General features: G+C 37.0%; 1 protein-coding gene across 7 annotated transcripts in view; it reads left to right on the top strand.

Moving 5' to 3' along the window:
• The window catches only part of EDA (ectodysplasin A), a 292,946-nt gene that overhangs the window by 55,807 nt on the left and 218,332 nt on the right, over positions 1 to 18,807 (top strand). Inside the window, exon 2 of one of the 7 annotated variants that reach the window (XM_088794813.1) lies at positions 12,275 to 12,366. The exons of the other annotated variants lie outside the window; for them this stretch is intronic. Within the exon in view, the coding sequence (XP_088650939.1) occupies positions 12,313 to 12,366 (54 nt within the window). The 5' untranslated portion in view covers positions 12,275 to 12,312. The remainder of the gene's footprint in view (positions 1 to 12,274; positions 12,367 to 18,807) is intronic. 7 annotated transcript variants of the gene reach the window in all.

Here is an 18,807-nt window from a genome sequence, read left to right on the forward strand (position 1 = left end):
TCAATTTTGTTGATCTTTTCAAAGAATATAAAACAGCCTTTCAAGAAGGGAAGCATCAAATTAATAATTAGAAGGCAGCTTCATAACCCCTATATAGTAGTCTCTTTGGCAGTATGTTTTTAGCCACGTGTTTCTTAACATCTTGGAACCTTAGTTGGCTCATTTATAAAATGGAGAGATGAGGCTTGCCTCACAGATTTGTCTCTAAGATTAGATGAAAAAACATGTAAAATCTCTAGCCCAATACCAATTCATGGTAGACTTTCAAAAAAATGTTCTATCCTTTTATTCTGCACCATTTTTCTTTGGTTGCTGGGTCTAATTGAACAAAGTAAGCATTAGAAGTGAATTCTTGGGGCCGGCCCGGTGGCTCAGGCGGTTAGAGCTCCGTGCTCCTGACTCCGAAGGCTGCCGGTTCGATTCCCACATGGGCCAGTGGGCTCTCAACCACAAGGTTGCCAGTTCAATTCCTCGAGTCCCGCAAGGGATGGTGGGCTCTGCCCCCTGCAACTAAGATTGAACACGGCACCTTGAACTGAGCTGCCTCCCGGATGGCTCAGTTGTTGGTTGGAGCGTGGGCTCTCAACCACAAGGTTGCCGGTTCGACTCCCGCAAGGGATGGTGGGCTGTGCCCCCTGCAACTAGCAACGGCAACTGGACCTGGAGCTGAGCTGCGCCCTCCACAACTAAGACTGAAAGAACAACAACTTGAAGCTGAACAGATCCCTCCACAACTAAGATTGAAAGGACAACAATTTGACCATTGTTCCCCAATAAAGTCCTGTTCCCCTTCCCCAATAAAATCTTTAAAAAAAAAAAAAAAAAAAAAAAAAAAAAAAAGAAGTGAATTCTATTTAAAAGTCTGAAAATATGTTTTTTGCACTGTCTGCCTACTGTAAAACCAAGATGATATTCAGTTTTTTTCATTAATACTTACGAACACACCAGTTTCTGAATGTAATCAGGTGAAACAGTGGTAGTTTAATATTAATCATTGGTGAGTCTAAAAGCACAACAGAGATCCTGTGTAACAAACTATCATGCTCTCTGTTATTTTCATCTATTTCTTATCTCAGTAATAATTTCATTTTTCTATCAAATCTCCATAGAGATAATTTCTCTCTTCTTGACGGGGAGCACCATCTCTAAGATAACTTTAACATTTTTTCCATGACATTGCCTTTTTAAGATTAAATTTATTGGAGAGACATGGGTTAGTAAAATTATATAGGTTTCAAGTGTACAATTCTATAATACCTCATCACATTGATGCATTATAACAAATATATCACATTGTGTGTTCACCACCCAAAGTCAAATCTCCTTCCATCACCATATATTTGATGCCCTTTACTCAGCCATAAGAAAAGATGAAATGCTGCCATTTGTGAAAACATGGATGGATCTTAAGATTGTCATGCTAAGTGAAATAAATCAGACAGAAAAAGGCGAGAACCATATAACTTCACTCATATGTGGGATATAAAATTGAAAGCAACAAACAAACTAGACTAGCTTTAACATTTTTGAGAGACAATTATGACCTTTTAACAAACTTTTATGAGCTGTACGATAGTTTAGTACTGCTATAAAAGTTCTCAAAAACTCCTTGCAAATTGTGGTGTACAATTTATTTAGGTAAAGAAAAATATCTCTGACCCAATTTTACTTTTTATTAAGTTTCTACATCCGGTTATTAGGATTTGCATTCTCTTTCCTGAGTATCCTTTGGCCTAATCTCCTCCATAGGTGTGCACCCTCATTGCTTACTAATAATTTGAGGAAATAACATTTTTCTTAGAAACTTTGAGTGAACTCCTCTTTGGAAATAGGGGTTGAATATTGTCACATGTATGAACTTGGTGTTTGGCTCAGATGTTTCCATTCTTCTGAAATGAGGAAGATTTGATGGTGTCTGACTAGCTGTTGTGACATGTAGCTCCATGAGCCGCATCACTGGCTTTACCCTGTGGATGAATTGCAGAGTGGGATTATGATTAGGTTATAGTAGGGTCTCCGTGGCCCAGCCTGACACAAGTAGATCACAAAATGTTGTAATTCTGATGATAGGAAAGCATTCCATCCCCCACGGTCCATGTCAGTAGAGTTTCCAGGAGCAACCTCTCATCTCAACAGGTCCCCAACTCCAGCCAGAATATTATTTTTCCCTATGGGATAGACGGTGAAGACTCTGAATGGATGAGAAGAATACATTCTTAAGAGACCTGCCTTAGCTAGCTCATGTACTTTACTAGCAGTGTGACCTTAGGCAAATTATTGAACTTCTTTGAGCTTCAATTTCCATGTGTATAATATGTGGGTAGTGAGAACAGGGTGGTTGTGAAGTTTTAATGAGATGATGTGTGTAAAGTACTTAACACAGTACTCAGCTAATTGCAAGGAATCTTTGTCAAAATAACTTCTGTGCTATGACCCACCTGGGTGTTGCAGGCTCATTAAAGCTTTCTCTGACTGCATTTGAAACTTTGGATTTTGGACTATTCAACCTTAAATCTGGTTTAATTTTTTTTGGTTAAAGTTTATTGGGGTGACAATGACAATGGTTAGTAAAGTTACATAAGTTTCAGGTGTACAATTCTGTATTACATCATCTATATAGTATACTGTGTGTTTACCACCCAGAGTCAAAATCTGGTTTAATTTTTGTTTTAAGATTTGTACAAGCTACATTACTTCTGGTAACAAACTATGCTTATTTACCCTGTCCTATAATTGCAACTAACTCTGCCGTTGTCGGTCTCTCTTTTTTGGTTTCTGCCATGAAACCATGTTTGTGCTAACTTATATATTGCCACCACATCTTATAATGCTGCTGTGTGCCAACTAGTGTTCTCTACTTGTCTGGGATGGATCAGGTCCCCAACTCAGCTAGGCCACATAGTGTCTTACCAGGAAAAGAAGACCCTGATGGCTGGGACATTGTTGTGAGGGCAGTAGATGAAGAGACTCTTGCATTATAACAGGCAGGAGACAACAGGTGCTATTACCAAAGTATGTTTACAGACCCATAGGCTCTTAGAATTGGAAGATACTTAAAAGATTATCTAGTCCCATTCAGCAGTAATGACAGCGAACATTTCTTGTGTTTTCATTGTATGCCTGGCACAGTGATAAATGCTTACCTGCATACTTTCATTTAATCCTCACAAGAAACCCTAAAAGTATCCTATGGTTAGCTGCATTTTTATAAATGAGGAAACAGATTCAGAGAGGTTAACTTGTCTAGGTTTACATAGCTAAGAATGGACAGATCCAGGTTTCAAACCCAAGTCTGATTCCAGAACTACATTCCTCAATCTACTCAATATAGTGCAAGTAGCCCTTCTAGAGTATTCCAGAAAGATTATTTGGTATTCTGCTTGAATATCTTCAAGGATGGTCAGTTTACTATTCTCTTGAGGCAGCTCTTTCCATTATTTGACAAATTTAGTGGTGAGTGGGGAACATGTTGAGCTAAAATCTGATTCTTTGTAACAACAAAATCATGGATGATTAGAGTAGGCGGGACTGGAGGATTGCCTCATTCATTCCCTTCATTTTACAGATGAGAAATTTCAACCTAATGAAGTTAAATGAACAAGATCTCACAGGACTTCCAGAAATTTTGTCCTCTGGAGCCTGACAGAATAACTGTTCTATACTCTTCATATCAGTGCTTTTAATATTTAAGGTAGTTTTGATGATTCCTCTTAATTTTACCCTTATGCCAAACATCCCCAGTTTTTTCATTCCTTCCTTGTATGAATAATTTGCAGGATTTTTATCATTCTGGAAGCTCTGTCGGAGCCTACTCAGTTGTTTATTTCCTCCTTTAAAATGGAGCACACAGAACTGGACCTCATACTTTAGAGATTATTTGTGCAGCCCAGAGTACAGCGAAATGATGCCTTCCTTTAATCCGGTCATTAGACTTCTATTAGTATAGACTAAGATTGCTGTAGACTTTTCTTTTCAGCAACTATGTCATGAATTTGTGGCCAGATCAAGGGAACCATTTTTGAGACAAGAGGCATTTTTGAAATCATAGTTCTGAACCACTGGTTCAAGAATTATTTTCTTCAGCTCTGAATCTCTCTACATGCTGATTTCGTCAGTAATCTGTTTTCTTAGAAATTGATTTACTGGAAAAATGAAATAGCATTTATAATTGTGTATTAAACCTTTTATTTTTATACCCAAATACCTACATGTAATTGGTTAATTTATAAGCACCAACATTTTCCATGTTTGCTGTCAGATCTTATTTAGATGGATTAATTGATAGACCACTGACTTCAAATGAAACTGTGAAGCTAATTCTTATCCTAAGTCTAGGTGAGGAAAGGCTTTCTTTCCTAATCAAAACTAATGATACCCCAGAGTTAAATGAAAATGGCCGAACTGGAAACCACCTCTATGCTGCCTCCTCGGTGCTCTTCCTCTGCTCTCTATCTGCGTGTGGGAAAGGTTGCAGGAGTCAGGGTAGCTGACCTGCAACTCACCTGAACGATATTGTTAAACGGAAAAGAATTGCATAATGAAGAGAGGATTGGTTTTGACTGGAACTCAGACACCTTTACTAGTCCTTGCATGATTCAGGACAGACTTTTAAAGGAGAAATCTCAAAGAATAGGAGGAAAGCACTAAGGATTGAACCTCTTTTTACCACTTTAGATGGTATCAGAATAATTGTGTTACATTAACGTTTGAAGATGCATATGCTTACTTGTATTGTAGTATGTAGAAGGACTGCTATTTGCAAATATTTGAGTTTTTTTGCCTTTGAAAAACTTCGGCTCCCTAAACTACACTCTGTATCTCAATTTCCTTATCTATAAAACGAGGGTGAGTACTTAGAATGCTCCCTAGCTTCCCTGTCACCCCATACACAAAGTCCTGGCTCTCCACTTCACCTTTCTAGTACTTTAAACTATGCTTATGACCGCATGTATAAATTGTGGTTACATGTACACATGTGTTTTCTGTCTCCTATTAAATTATAATCTTGAAGTCAGGGACTAGTTTTCATCTTTTTTAACCTTTATAATTCCTGGTCTCGTGCTTATATGTTTAATGCACTTCAATATTTATTGTAATAATTTTAGTGGCTGCCTTGAAATCATGATTTTAGCTCATCTTTTTTTCCGATAGAACAGTGAGAATTTATTTAGGCATATGGAGCAGCATGAACAAGAAATAAGTATGGAAAAGGAAAGGAGAGCAAAATAAGTGTACCTGACATAATAGAAGAGCCAAGTTAGCACACAAGGAATGAGAAATTATGTAAGTGGTTTAAAATTTCAGCAGAAAAGCATCAATGACTGTTTCGAGAAGTCTGAGGGAAATGGCTAAGTGACATTACTCTTACTGATAGTGAGAATTGACTTGATTAGGCATGGGAACAGGGTTGGAGAGGAGCAAAATTAGAAGAGATGGGGCAGTGAGAAGTCAATCGTCAATGTGAGAGCATTCAAGCCATAGATCTTTTTATCTCTAATAGTTCATTAGTGGTAGTTCTCAAGTGCTCTGAGTATGAAGGAATCTAAGGAAACCAAATGCTTTGGAATCAAACAGCCTGGCTCTCTCACTTACTACCTGTTAGCTGCGTGAACTTGGCTAAATGACTTAATTTTGTTTAGCTTCAGTTTCTTTCCCCTTCTGTAAAATGAGTTTTATGGTAGCTATTGAAGAGGATTGTAGTAAAGATCACATGAGGATGTGTGTGTCAGTGTAATGGTGCAAGCATTCAATAAACATTAGTTGTTGCTGGTTGTGTCTTTATGAAGTTTAAGTTACAGTGGGAGAGCAAAAAGGTGTGATGAAGTAGGAGGGTGTGACCCGAGGTACTGTGTGAGAAAGCTGGGTGACAGGGAAGGGTGTGAAGAGGGGAGGAGTTAGGTGGAATTATTTTATTATCATCGGCATAATCATCACCATCATCGATAACGGATATTTAGCACTTAATTTGCAAAATGTTCCAGTACAGTGTGTCATTTGGTCCACACTTTACTTCAGCCCACCTAAACCATCCTCTGGAGACTGATTGCTTTTGGCACGTGTGTGTGTGTGTGTGTGTGTGTGTGTGTGTGTGTGTGTGGAAGAGCTGTTGTTTAGTCAGGATGGTTAAGCAGCCAGAGGGAACAGAGTAGCGAGTGTCAAACCTATCACCTTTTCCACTTCTTCCACCCCCATTCCCCTTTCCCTAATCTCTTTGGTTGGAAAGGGGTTGACCTCAGTCAATTTACTTGCCAGAGGATGTGACAAACACATTCACCTTTTCTCATGATCCCATTTTTGTTACCCACGCACAACCTTTGTTCTTTTTTAAATTTATTTCCTCTGTTAATTATTATTATTATTATTAGTTTCAGGTATACAAAACAATTTAATACTTAGACATTTACACCCCTCATAAAGTGATAACCCCCTTCCCCAATCTATTACCCCTCTGACATTGTAAATAGCTGTTACAATGGAGTATTACTCGGCCATAAAGAAGAATAAAATCTTACCATTTATAACATGGAAGGACCTAGAGGGTATTATGCTAAGTGAAATAAGTCAGAGGGAGAAAGACGAATACCATATGATCTCACTTATATGTGGAATCTAAAGAACTGAATAAATGAGCAAACTAAACAGAAATAGTCTCAGAGATATAGAGGACAAACTGATGGTTGCTAGATGGGAGGGGTGTAGGAATGAGGGAGAAGGGGAGGGGATTAGGAAACCTTTACTCTTTTTAGCAGCACTTAAAAAGGAGGACAGTCTTTGAGGTTTGAAGTAAAAACTTCAATGACACCCGAAGAAAGTTATCTGGAGCATAAATGAGCAGGTGAAACAAATTTATTAAATCTGTTTTGGGAAAATAACAACCAGTTTTAAAGTCATAAATCAGCCTCAGGTTCACTGTTCCATAATCAGCATGGGAACGAGAAAGAATAGAATGTATAGGTTTTCTGAAGACGTCTGAGAATACAAGCGCTGCCTCTAACATGGCTGATTCCAATGGTGGAAGGGAGGAGTGTCTTTCTAGTCACATCCAGAAAAACTGGGAAGCTTGTCTTTAGCTCTACTGTGATGTAGATGGGAGTTCAAAGAGCCCATTCACTTCGTCTTGTGTACATTGTGGTAGATAGCATTTCAAACTCTCACAAAACAAGGAATTTGGGGGATGAGATTAAAGTCTAACATGTACTACATGGAGAGACATAATTTCTATTAAATATCAATCTTTCATGTAAGACAGAGCTGCACAGATATATTTAGTATAGGATTCTTGTTTGAAAAGATTGATTTTTTTCCCCTTTGTCTATGTAAAGCAGAGACCCATAGTACCAGAGAATCTCTGGGTTAGAACGGACATAAAGGTCATCCAGCTCGAGTCCTTATCTCCTCTCAGAATCACCTCTACAATGTCTCTACCAAGTGGTCATCATTCTAGGCTTGAAATGTGTCAGTAATGAACAATTTGCCCTCACCGGAGACAGCCGCTGCCATTTGCAGGCCGATTTAATTGTTTTAAAAGTATTCCTTATTTAATACTGTAGTCGGATACCCTGTGCCTCCCCTCAACGGAAGCATAAATTCTCTTCCACCTTGACAGCCGAAGACAGAAATCACCAGGTCCACCTGAATTGCATATCCCCTGCTGCAGACTAAACATCTTCTTTCAACTGTTTCTTTGTTACTTTGTTGCTCTTTCCACATTGTGTATTGTGGTCATAATTTTGAAGCTGTATTTTCACACATCCTCTTGAGTTGTGAGCTTCTTGAGGGCATGGACCATATATTATTTACTCATATATTTCAGTGTCTCTGATATGTATAGCAAGTGATTGAATGAGAGAAACATGGTATTAAATCTCTTCACTGTCTAGGCTATTCTTATTTGGATGTTCTCTGGTTTATCCTTCATTAAACAAGTATTTACTGAATGCCTTCTATGCCATTAGACACTGCCCTGTGCCAGCATTTAGGAATGTAACAATGAAAGAGACACATAGTCCCCGACTTCCTGGAACTTAAAATCTAGTGTGACATACAGACAAGGGAATGGGTACAATGCCGGAAGGATATAGTACGTGGTTTCCAACCAAGGTTTTTGGGGTCAGAGAAAGCTCTTTCTTCATATTGTTAAACAGGAAAAATGTTCTAGATGTGGTCTAACCAGACTTGATGGATATATGTCTGCTATTGTAGTTTCAGGTAATATTAACCTTTTTAATGCTGATACATATTATTCATTCATTCATTCAATAAAATTGTAATGAATACCTACCATGCACAAGGAGCTGTGCTAAGAACTGGGGCTACACCAGTGGCTGGGGGTAGATTTGCTATGAAGCTAGTGAAGCTTAAGTTTCAAGGCCCCTCATTTGCCGTGGTCCCTCCCAAGGTCCTATTGCTAATTTTGTATTATTTTTCTTAGCGAAGATCTTGCAATTTGTATATTCTTCAAGCCCACCAAAACCAGTATCTGCCTCTGACTAGGACTCCATAAATATACCGCAGTTTGTTTAACCATTCATCTGTTGAAGGACATCAAGGCTGATTTCAGTTTTGGGCAATTACAAATAAAGCTGCTATGAACATTCATGTACAGTTTTCATATGAACATAAGTTTTCAGTTTTCTGGGATAGATGCCCAGGAGTGCAGTTGCTAGGTGATAGGGTAGTTGTATGCTTAGTTTTTTAAAAAGAAGTTGCCAAACTGTTTTCTAATGTCCCTGTACTAGTTTACATTCCCAACAGCAACACATGAGTGATCCTGTTTATCCACATCCTTGCTAGAATTTGGTGTTGTCACTATATTTTAGTTTAGCTATATGGATAGGTGTGTAGTGATAGCTTGTTGTGGTTTTAATTTTCATTTCCCCAGTGGTTAATGGTGTTGAACATCTTTTCATGTACTTGGCTATACTTATTATATCCTCTTTGGTTAAATGTCTCTTCATATCTTTGTCCGTTATCTAATAGGATTATTTGTTCTTTTTTATTCATTGCTGATTTTTAAGAATTCTTTATATATTCTAGATTAACTCCTTTTTAAAATATGTTGTTTGCAAATGTTTTCTCCTAGTCTATGATCTTGTCTTTTTATATGTTTACATAGACTTTCACAGAGCAAAAGTTTTTAATTTTGGCGAGGTTCAGTTTATCAATTTTTCCTTTTATGGATCATGCTTTTTATGTCATGTGTAAGAACTCTGCCTAGCCCTAGATCCCAAAGATTTTTCTCCTATGTTTTTATCTACAATTTTTATAATTTCACTTTTACATTTAAGTCCATGATCCATTTTGAGTTAGCTTTTATATGAAGAGTAAAGATTAGGTTGAGGTTACTTTTCTTACCTATGGATATTCATTGCTCCAGCACCACTTGTTGAAAAGACTGTGCTCCCTCCACTGAATTGATCTTGAACCTTTGTCAAAAATAAGATGAGCCTATTTATGCATTCCGATTTCCAGGTTCTGGCATATGTATAAACATATACATGGATCTGTATGTTTACTCCACCAATAATACCAGGCTCTTTTGATTACAATAACTATATAGTAAATCTTAATATGTGCTAGAGTGATTCTGCCCACTTTTTTGTTCTATTCCAAGGTTTTTCTAGCTATTCTAGGGCTTGGGACTTTACATATAACTTTTGGAGTAAATTTGCCCATGTCTATAAACATCAGTGCTGGGATTTTGATGGGAATTACAATAAACTTGTGGATCATTAGGAGGAGAATTGACATCTTTACTGGATTATCTTCCAATCCATGAACACAGTATATCTCTCCATCTATTTAGGTATTTGATTTCTTTTATCTTAGCATACATGTCCTGTACATGTTTTGTTAAGTATATACCTAAGTATTCTTTTAGTTCAGAGCAATTTTAAGTGGTATTGTGTTTTTAATTTGTGTTTTCATGTTTTAATTTTGGTATTGTGTTTTAAAATTTGGTTTCTGTGTTTTTAAATTTGTTTCTTTTGTTTTGTTTTGTTTTCGTATATAGAAAAGTAATTTAATATTTGTGTGGTGATCTATCCTGTAACTTTGGTAAACTTTCTAATTGGTTCTAAGTGTATTTCTGTAGTTTCATTGGGATTATTTTACATACATATAGCGTCTGCAAACAGGTATAGTTTTATTTCTTTCTTCTAATCTATACATCTTTCCCCCCCAACTTGTAGTACAACAATGAGTAAGAATATTGAGATATCCTTGCCTTATTTCTATCTTAGGGGAAAAATATTCAACCGTTCACCATTAATTGTGATGTTAACTGTAGGGTTTCTGTAGATACTTTTAATCAATTTGAGGTAAATGCCCTTGATTCCAGATTGCAGAGAGGTTTGTTTGTTTGTTTGTTTGTTTGTTTTTTTCCATGAATGAGTGTTGGATTTTGTCAAATACATTTTGTGCATCAACTAATATAATCATGTGATGTTTCTTCTTCATCATGTTGATTATGATGCATTACATTGATTGATTTTAAATGTTGAACCAGCCTTGTATATAAAACCCCACTTGGTCATGGTGTATAATTCCTTTTATGTATTATATAAAATATATTTTAAAATATAACAAATTGGATTCAATTTGTTAATATTTTGATGAGGAGTTTTGCATTTAAGTTTGCAAACAATTTGGTCCTTAGTTTTCTTTTCTTTTGTACAGTCTTTTATCTGGTTTTAGTATCAAGGTAATATTAGCCTCATGAAGTGAGTTGGGTAATGTCACCTCCTCTTTCTATTTTCTGAAAGAGATTTTGTAAAATTGGCATTAATTATTTTTTAAATGTTTGTTAGAATTCTCCATTGAATCCAGCTGAGCTTAGAGAGTTTTTTCAGGAACTTTGAATTAGAAATTGAATTTTTCTGTTGATTACAAGGCTATTCAGATTGTCTACTTTGTCTTGATTGAGGCTAGTAGTTTGTGGTTTTAGAGGAATTTTCCCATTTCTTCTTAGTTGTCAAATTTATGATCGTCAGGTTATTTGTAGCATTCCTTTATTATCTTTTTAATTGCTACAAGATTTAGTGATAGACTTTCTCTGTTGACACTGTAATTTTTGTCCTCTCTCTTTTTGTAAGTATTGCTAGAATTTTGTCAATTTTATTATTTTCTCAAAGAAACAATTTTTTGTTTCATTGATTTCCTGTTTTCAATTTTATTGATTTCTGCTCTTCATTTCTTTTGTTCTGCTTCCACTGGGTTTATTTTGCTCTTTTTTCCCCCTAGTTTCTTGAGGTTGGAACTTAGGTTGTTCATTTGAGACCTTTTCTCATTTCTAATGACAGCATTTAGTGCTACAAATTTGCCTCTCAGCACTACTTTAGCTGCATCCCAGATAATTCCCTATGTCGTATTTTCATTTTCACTCAATTCTACAATTTTTTTTGATACGTCCTCTTTTACTCATGTAGTATACAAAAGTGTGTTTTCTAATTTCTATGTGTTTAGAGAGTTCCTGTTGTCTATTACTATTTTCTAGTTTCATTCCATTATGATCAGATAACATACTGTATGATTTTAATTCCTTTAAATTTGTTGAGGTTTGTTTTATTTGCCACTATATGGTCTGTTTCATGAGCACTTGAAAAAAAATGTGTATTCTTCTGTTGTTAAGTGGAGAGTTTATATGTGGGAATTCGTTCCTATTGATTTTATTTTTCTGATCTTCTATATCATTGTTAATTTTCTCTGTTGCAGTTCTATCAGTTGCTGAGTGTAGGGTGTTTAAATCCCTAATTGTAATCCTGATTTTTCTATTTCTACATTTAGTTCTATCAGTTTTTTCATGTGTTTTGAGGTTTTATTGTTTGTTGTACAGTCATACATTGCTTAACGATGGGGATATATTCTGAGAAATGTGTTGTTAGGCAATTTCATTGTGTAAGCACCATAGAGTGCATTTACACAAACCTAGATGGTGTAGCCTACTACACACCTAGGCTATATGGTATAGCCTATTCCTTCTAGGCAATATGTTACTGTACTGAATACTGTAGGCAGTTGTAAAAAATGGTAAGTATTTGTGTATCTAAACATATCTAAACTTAGAAAAGGTATAGTAAAATACAATATAAAAGATAAAAAATGGTACACCTGTATAGGGCACTTACCACAAATGGAGCTTGCAGTACTGGAAGTTGCTCTGAGTGAGTCACTGATTAAGTGGTGAGTGAATGTGAAGGCCTAGGACATTACTGTACATGACTGTAGACTTTATAAACATTGTCCCACAAGTCCTCCCCCTGCTTCCTTCCAACAGGATCAGAAATAGAACATCGAAGCTGTCAGTGCTGCTCCATGAACAGGGATGTGGGCTGGATTGATTGGAAATATCAAGGAGAAACTGGCTGGGTAAGGCGTAGATCATTATAATAGTGACTTGTCAGGAGGGAGTGAAAGGTGGCCTGAGGATCAGTAGGAATAAGAATCAAGATGGAGAGATAAAGGAACATAGGGGATTATCATGGCGATGTGGTTTTGACTATTACATGTTGGAGCATTGGTCATATTAAGGAACTTTATGGTATTTATCATAAAAAGGGGGTGTTTCACATGGAGAGAGTGTAGAAATGAGGACTCAGTAATGGACTTTGGAAATTTGTTTTTGGTTCCATTGACCCTATCTAGCACAAAGGGCTCTCTCTGTCATTGATCTGATAGAAGAAATAAAACTTATCTATGCGTTACACCATTACAACCTGAAAATATTTCCAAAGTGCAGAGACAGGCTGGCTGCACACTACCACAGAAAGCAAAGTGGCAGTTGCATCGAAAACTTGTTAAGGTAACTCCTGTGGACCTGTGTACTTGTACAGGATCTTAAGTCCTCAACAAAGATTTTATAGCAATGTACTCTGAAGACCACAGAGCTAGATCTGGAAAGGCTGTAGTATCCTTTGAATATGTAGCACCAGGGGAACATGTAGCACTAGGCTCCCCTGTGCTGAAACAGGTCGGTGGCTGACTGATTGGGGTGTAATCTATGCACTCAAAATCGAGGTGCCATAAGTGAGAGGGAATCTATTGCCAAGCCCCACAGATAATGCTCCCATCAGAGAGAAAAAAATTACTCCGGAACCACATACCCTTCCATTTCTTACAGGAAATTCAACTCCATTATGTGATCTTGTGAGACCACTGTTGTATATGCATATGGTCCATGATTGACTGAAACATCATTATATGGTGCATGACTGTACACACATTCAGAATTGCTCTGTCTTCCTGGTGGATTGATCCTTTATCGTTATGTAATATCCCTCTTTGTAGTAATTTTCTTTGCTCTGAAGTCTACTTTATCTGCTATTAAGATAGTCACATTTGGTTTTATTTTTTAGAGTAATGTTTGTGTGGTATACCTTTTTCAGTCATTTTACTTTCAACTTACCTATGTTGTTGAATCTAAAGTGAGTTTCTTATAAAAAATATATATTTGAGCCATGCATTTTTATCCACTCTGTAAGTCTCTGTCTTTTAATTATTATATTTTAGACTATTTACATTTAAGGCAATATGTGTATTGATGGTGCTTAAGTACACCATTTTATTATTGATTTTATCTGTTTGCTTTCTCTGGTTCTCATTTTTCTGTTTCCCTTTTCTTGTATTCCCATGGGTTACTTGAACATTTTGAGCTTGGTTTACTTATAGTGTCTTTGAGTGCCTCTCTATATAATTTTTATAGCAGTTGCTCTGGGTATTACAATATACATGTTCGTATGTGACTTGTAACTATCTACTGGTAACATTTTACCATTTAGAATGAAGTTACCATTTAGAGTGAAGTTTGGAAATCTCACTTATATTTAGGTCTCTTTACCCTCCCCACATTAAATTATCATTGTCTTGAGTATCAGATGGTGTTATAATTTTTGTTTGTTGTCAATGTCAATCATCAAATAAGATTTATGCAACTCACAAAAAAAATTGGTAGTCTATTGTTACTTATATTTCTGCTCTTTCCATTGTTTCTTTTTCCTAATTGTTCCTTATTTTATCATTTCCTTTGTGTTTGAAGAACATCTTCTGGCCAGTCTTTCAGGGTAGATCTGCTAGCAATAAATTCTTTTTTCAGTTTTGCTTTACCTGAGAATGGGTTTATTTCTCTTTTCCTCCCGAATGGAATCTATGGTTGACAGTTGTTTTCTTTTAGAACTTGAAACATATTGTGATGCTTTGTACTGACCTCCGTGGTTTCAGAATTGAAATCCTCAGCCTTTTGAACTGGTGTTCTCCTATAGATAATGTGTCATTTCTTTTTGTCTGCTTTCAAGATTTTTTTTTGGGGGGGGTCTTTAGTTTTCAAAATTTTAATTACGATGTGGCCTGGCATGGATTTCTTTTGAGTTTATCCTGTTTGGAATTCACCCAACTTCCTGGATGTATGTCTTTTGACAAAGTTTGGATGTTTCAACCATTATTTCTTCAAATATTCTTTCATCCCCACATCCTTTCACTTCTCTTTCTGAGACTGCAATGATGCAAGTATTGAATCTTTTGTTATTGTCCCACAGGTACCTGAGACCCTGTTCATGTTTTTTTTTCAGTCTATGTTTTCTCTGTTGTTCAGATTGGATGAATTCTATTATTCTGTCCTCAAGTTCACTAATTCTATCCTTTGTTATCTCCATTATATTATTGAGTCCTCCAGCAATCTTTCTTTTCTGGCATTATATTTTTTTATTTGTATAGTTTATGCTTGGTTTTTTAAAAATAGTTTATATCTCTTTTTTATTTGTTTACAGAGAATAATTTATTTTTGAAGCATTTTATGATGGCTGCTTTAAATCTTCTCATATAATCCCAGTATCTGATTCATCCCAGTGTTGGCCTCAGTTGATTGTCTTTTCTCCTTCAGGGTGTTATTTTCTTGTTTCTTGACATGATGGGTGATTTTTTACTGTATTGTAGATGTGTATCTATCACTTTAGGAGACTTTGGGTCCTGTTTAAATCTTTCATTTTAGCAGACAGCCACATTATTTAGGTTTAGCATGTGAGTCTTGGCCTAATTTTGTGGGTTGTGGTTCAAATGGCAGTTTGATTTTTATAGACTTTCTGCTGTTGTTTTGGTGCTTGGTTTATCTGCTACTGCTGAGGTTCCCACTGTTCCCTGCTGGTGGTGCCTGACGGGGCAGAAGGGGTTTGCCCAGACCTTCCACTAGATGTGTCTGAGTGAGGGAGGGGCACAGTGGGATTCTCCACTAGTGTCCCCCATCCCCACACTGGCCCAGTGTCTCTGGTAGGAAAGGAGAGTATTGGGTCTGTGAGACAAAGAAGCTTCCTGGAACCAAATGTTTCTTGTGATTTGAGTACCATTTCTGGTTCCGTCTTTGCTTGCTACCAGTATATTTGGGTGGGGGTGGAGAGTTTGGGGCCCATAGGGACAAAGAAGCTTTCCAGACCAGGCTGCCTGCTGTAGCTGGGTCTGTCTTATGTGCCCTCCCTGTCAATCTCAGTATCTCTGGGTGGGCAAGGAGAGTCTTAGACCTGCTGGGGAAGGAGAGTACCTCCCCTAGCTACTTATTTCTGGCTAGGCTCCTGTGATATTGTTATTTATAAGAAATATGTATTTGTTCATTGAGTTGACTAAACTATGTTTCTCGTATATATTTGGTCTTAGTTCATGGTACCTAGCTGACAGCTCCAAAAACACTTGGAATTTCCTGAGTGATAAGAGCAATGGGAGCTTCTTTTGTTATAATATTTGATCTCTTCTTACCCTCTGGCAACCACCAAACCATTGTCTGTGTCTATGAGTTTCTGTTTCTCATTTGTTTGTCTTGTTCTTTTGTTGCTTTTGGTAAGGGGGGTGGGGGGTGGGGGGTGGGAGATGAGGGTAAGGGGGATCAAATATATGGTGATGGAAGGAGAACTGACTCTGGGTGGTGAACACACAATGGGATTTATAGATGATGTAATACAGAATTGTACACCTGAAATCTATGTAATTTTACTAACAATTGTCACCCCAATAAATTTAATAAAATAAAATTTAAAAAGAAATATTTGATCTCTTGTCCTCAGTCCTGGAATCGCTTCAGAGTCCTTAAGGTGAAATGGGTGTCTTGTGGTTCATAAGCCCCTTTCTACCACAACTGGGTGTATGTTACTGAGGTAACTTTTAGGAAGCACCTAATGGTGGGGCTAGTTTCCAGGGGAACCAATCCTGATTAGAGGGTTGGAACTTTCATTTCCACCCCTTGCTTTCTGGGGAGGGGAGAAGGGCTGGAGGTTGAATCATTGATCATTGGCCAATGATTTAATCAGTCATGCCTATGTAATGAGGCCTCCATAAAAGCCCAAAAGGACAGAATTTGGAAAGCTTCCAGGTTGGTGAACACATGGAGATTTGGGAAGAGTGGAATGCTCACAGAAGGTATTGAGGCTCTGTGCCCTTCCCCATACTTTGCCCTATGTATTGCTTCCATTTGACTGTTTCTGAGTTATAGCCTTTTATAATAAACCTGTAATCTAGTAAGTAACATTTTTCTCTGAGTTCTGTGAGTTTCTCTAGCAAGTTAATTAAATCCAAGGAAAGAGTCATTGGAACCTCTGATCTATAGCTGGTTGATCAGAAGCAAAGGTAATAAGCCTGGACTTGAAACTGACATATGAAGTGGGGGGAGGGTGGTTTTGTAAGACTGAACCTTTAGCCTGTAGGATCTGATGTTCTCTCCAGGTAGATAGTATCAGAATTAAGTGTAATTCTTGGACACCCTACTGGTGTTGGAGAAGTGTTGGTGTTAAAACACCTCCCCAATCCACACATTAGAATTAGATCCAGAACCCCTTTATTCCCAATTGTTCCTTTGTACTGGTGATGCTGGGTTTGCCTAATGTTGTCAGAGGGGCTCCTGTTTGATTCTGGAGAGGAATGAGTACCTGGGTGGAGAATCTGGGTGGCCTTTTTCTGTTGGCTGAGGGGATGCAAGACATCCTGTTATTGTGCAGTTTCTCTAGTTCTGGGTCCCACAGCAACTCAGTTTCTGCTTACTACCCTTCAGAGTTCTCCTTGGGTTGTCTCTTGTGCCATTTTCAGGTTTTATAGTTGTGCATAGCTGGGAGGAGAAAGGTAAAAAACATCATTCTGCCCAGACCAGAAGTCTTCCTTTCTCTCTAATAATGTGTTCTATACAACTTGTTTAGAATTGCGATTAAATTCACCAGCTTGCAACATGACGTTCTTCTTTTTGAAAATCAAGACTATGTTTGCCTCTCTCCAGACTTCTTTCCCTCACTCATTAGTCACAATTCTGTCTAGAGAGCAGTTTGGAAATCTTAGCCCAAGGTCTTTCCAGTATCCTGGAATGTCATTATTCTAGGACAAGTGTTTCTTAATCTCTTCTTGTGTCTCTGTTTTCAGTTTCCTTCTGCTACTATTTGTTGTACCCTTTCTTGTTTCTTAACAGAGGATGCATGGAAATAAAATAGGAATTTGCAACCCAGTTCCTACTTCATATTTCTTTTTATTGCTGATGGCAATTTGGAATCCCCTGATTATCCTCAGAAAATATGTCTTTCCAAGGCTTAGGTCATTCTGAACCTTGGCCTTTTTAATATTTTGTCACTCTCTTGTGGTTATTATCATTGGTTATATCTCCTTTGTTACATCAGTAGAGTCGATGTATACCAACTTAAGAGTCAGAGAGACTTGTGTTTGAATCTCACCTCTGTCTCTTTCTAGATATGTGACATGGATTGGTTATTTAATCTCTGAGCTTTAAGCTTTAAGCTTAAATAACCAATTCCATAAAATGCAAATACTACTACTACTACTAATAGGACCAACTTCACAGGGTGGTTATGAGGATTAAGTGAGATAACGAACACTAAGAATGTAGGACAGTTCCTGACGAAGAGTAAGTACTCAATAAATGCTATTAATGTTGTTATTATATATTTTTAAAATCTGAGATCATAGACAACTTTCTACAGCTACCTCTTTTGATACTTGTCCTTTTCTCCCCTTTAAAAATAATTTTATAGTCAGAATTTCATTTTTGAGAGCCTTGCAGTCAGCTTATGTAAATTAAAGTTCTCAGGGAAGGAGATTGTGTACTTTTAAATTGTGAAATTTCATCTAATTTAATTGCGACTAGCATTCTTAATGTAGTGCTGATGATGGTCCTTTCACTGAGTAGTAAATGCAAATTTTCCATAGCTCTGTCTCCATGCAATTGATGTGTAGGTGTTAAATTAGCCTTTCTGGTTAACCATCCATAAATACTTCAAAATACATACCTCATGTGGGTACCCAGCTTGCTTCTACATGCTACAAAAATTCTTGCTTGTTAGACATTTCACATTATCATATGTCCTATCTGTATTTCTTGCTGTGTTTTAAAATAAGAGTAAATTCATGGTTATAGTACATCAGTATACTTCTCTGGTGAAAAAGGAAGTTTATAACACACTTGATTTGAATTATCTGAACAAGAATCATATTTAATTTTACATTTTGTACAGTGACCAGCCCATTGTTATTCAGGTGTTTGTCACTAATGATTGTTCCTAAACTGATGTAGCAATTGTCTGAAGGTCAGTAAATTGACATCATTATGACTACTCTAACCTGTTTCTTCCAGTGTGTTTTTCCTCTGAGTTAAAGTTGATAATCTTTTTAATCTTGGTGAATTCTTTAGGTTTCATGTTTGATACCTATAATTCTGGAACCTCCCAAAACCATCTTAATTAGAGGCATGTTGGAATGTGTTTGAAATTTTTCTGCTGTAGTTTGGTTAGTTCTGGGCAGTATTATGTAATCTTAAGGATGTGAGTTTTCTTCAGGGAT

The sequence above is a fragment of the Rhinolophus sinicus genome, chromosome 18 (genome assembly GCF_057876585.1).
Source record: "Rhinolophus sinicus isolate RSI-liver-muscle chromosome 18, RSI-T2T, whole genome shotgun sequence".
NCBI lineage: Eukaryota > Metazoa > Chordata > Mammalia > Chiroptera > Rhinolophidae > Rhinolophus > Rhinolophus sinicus.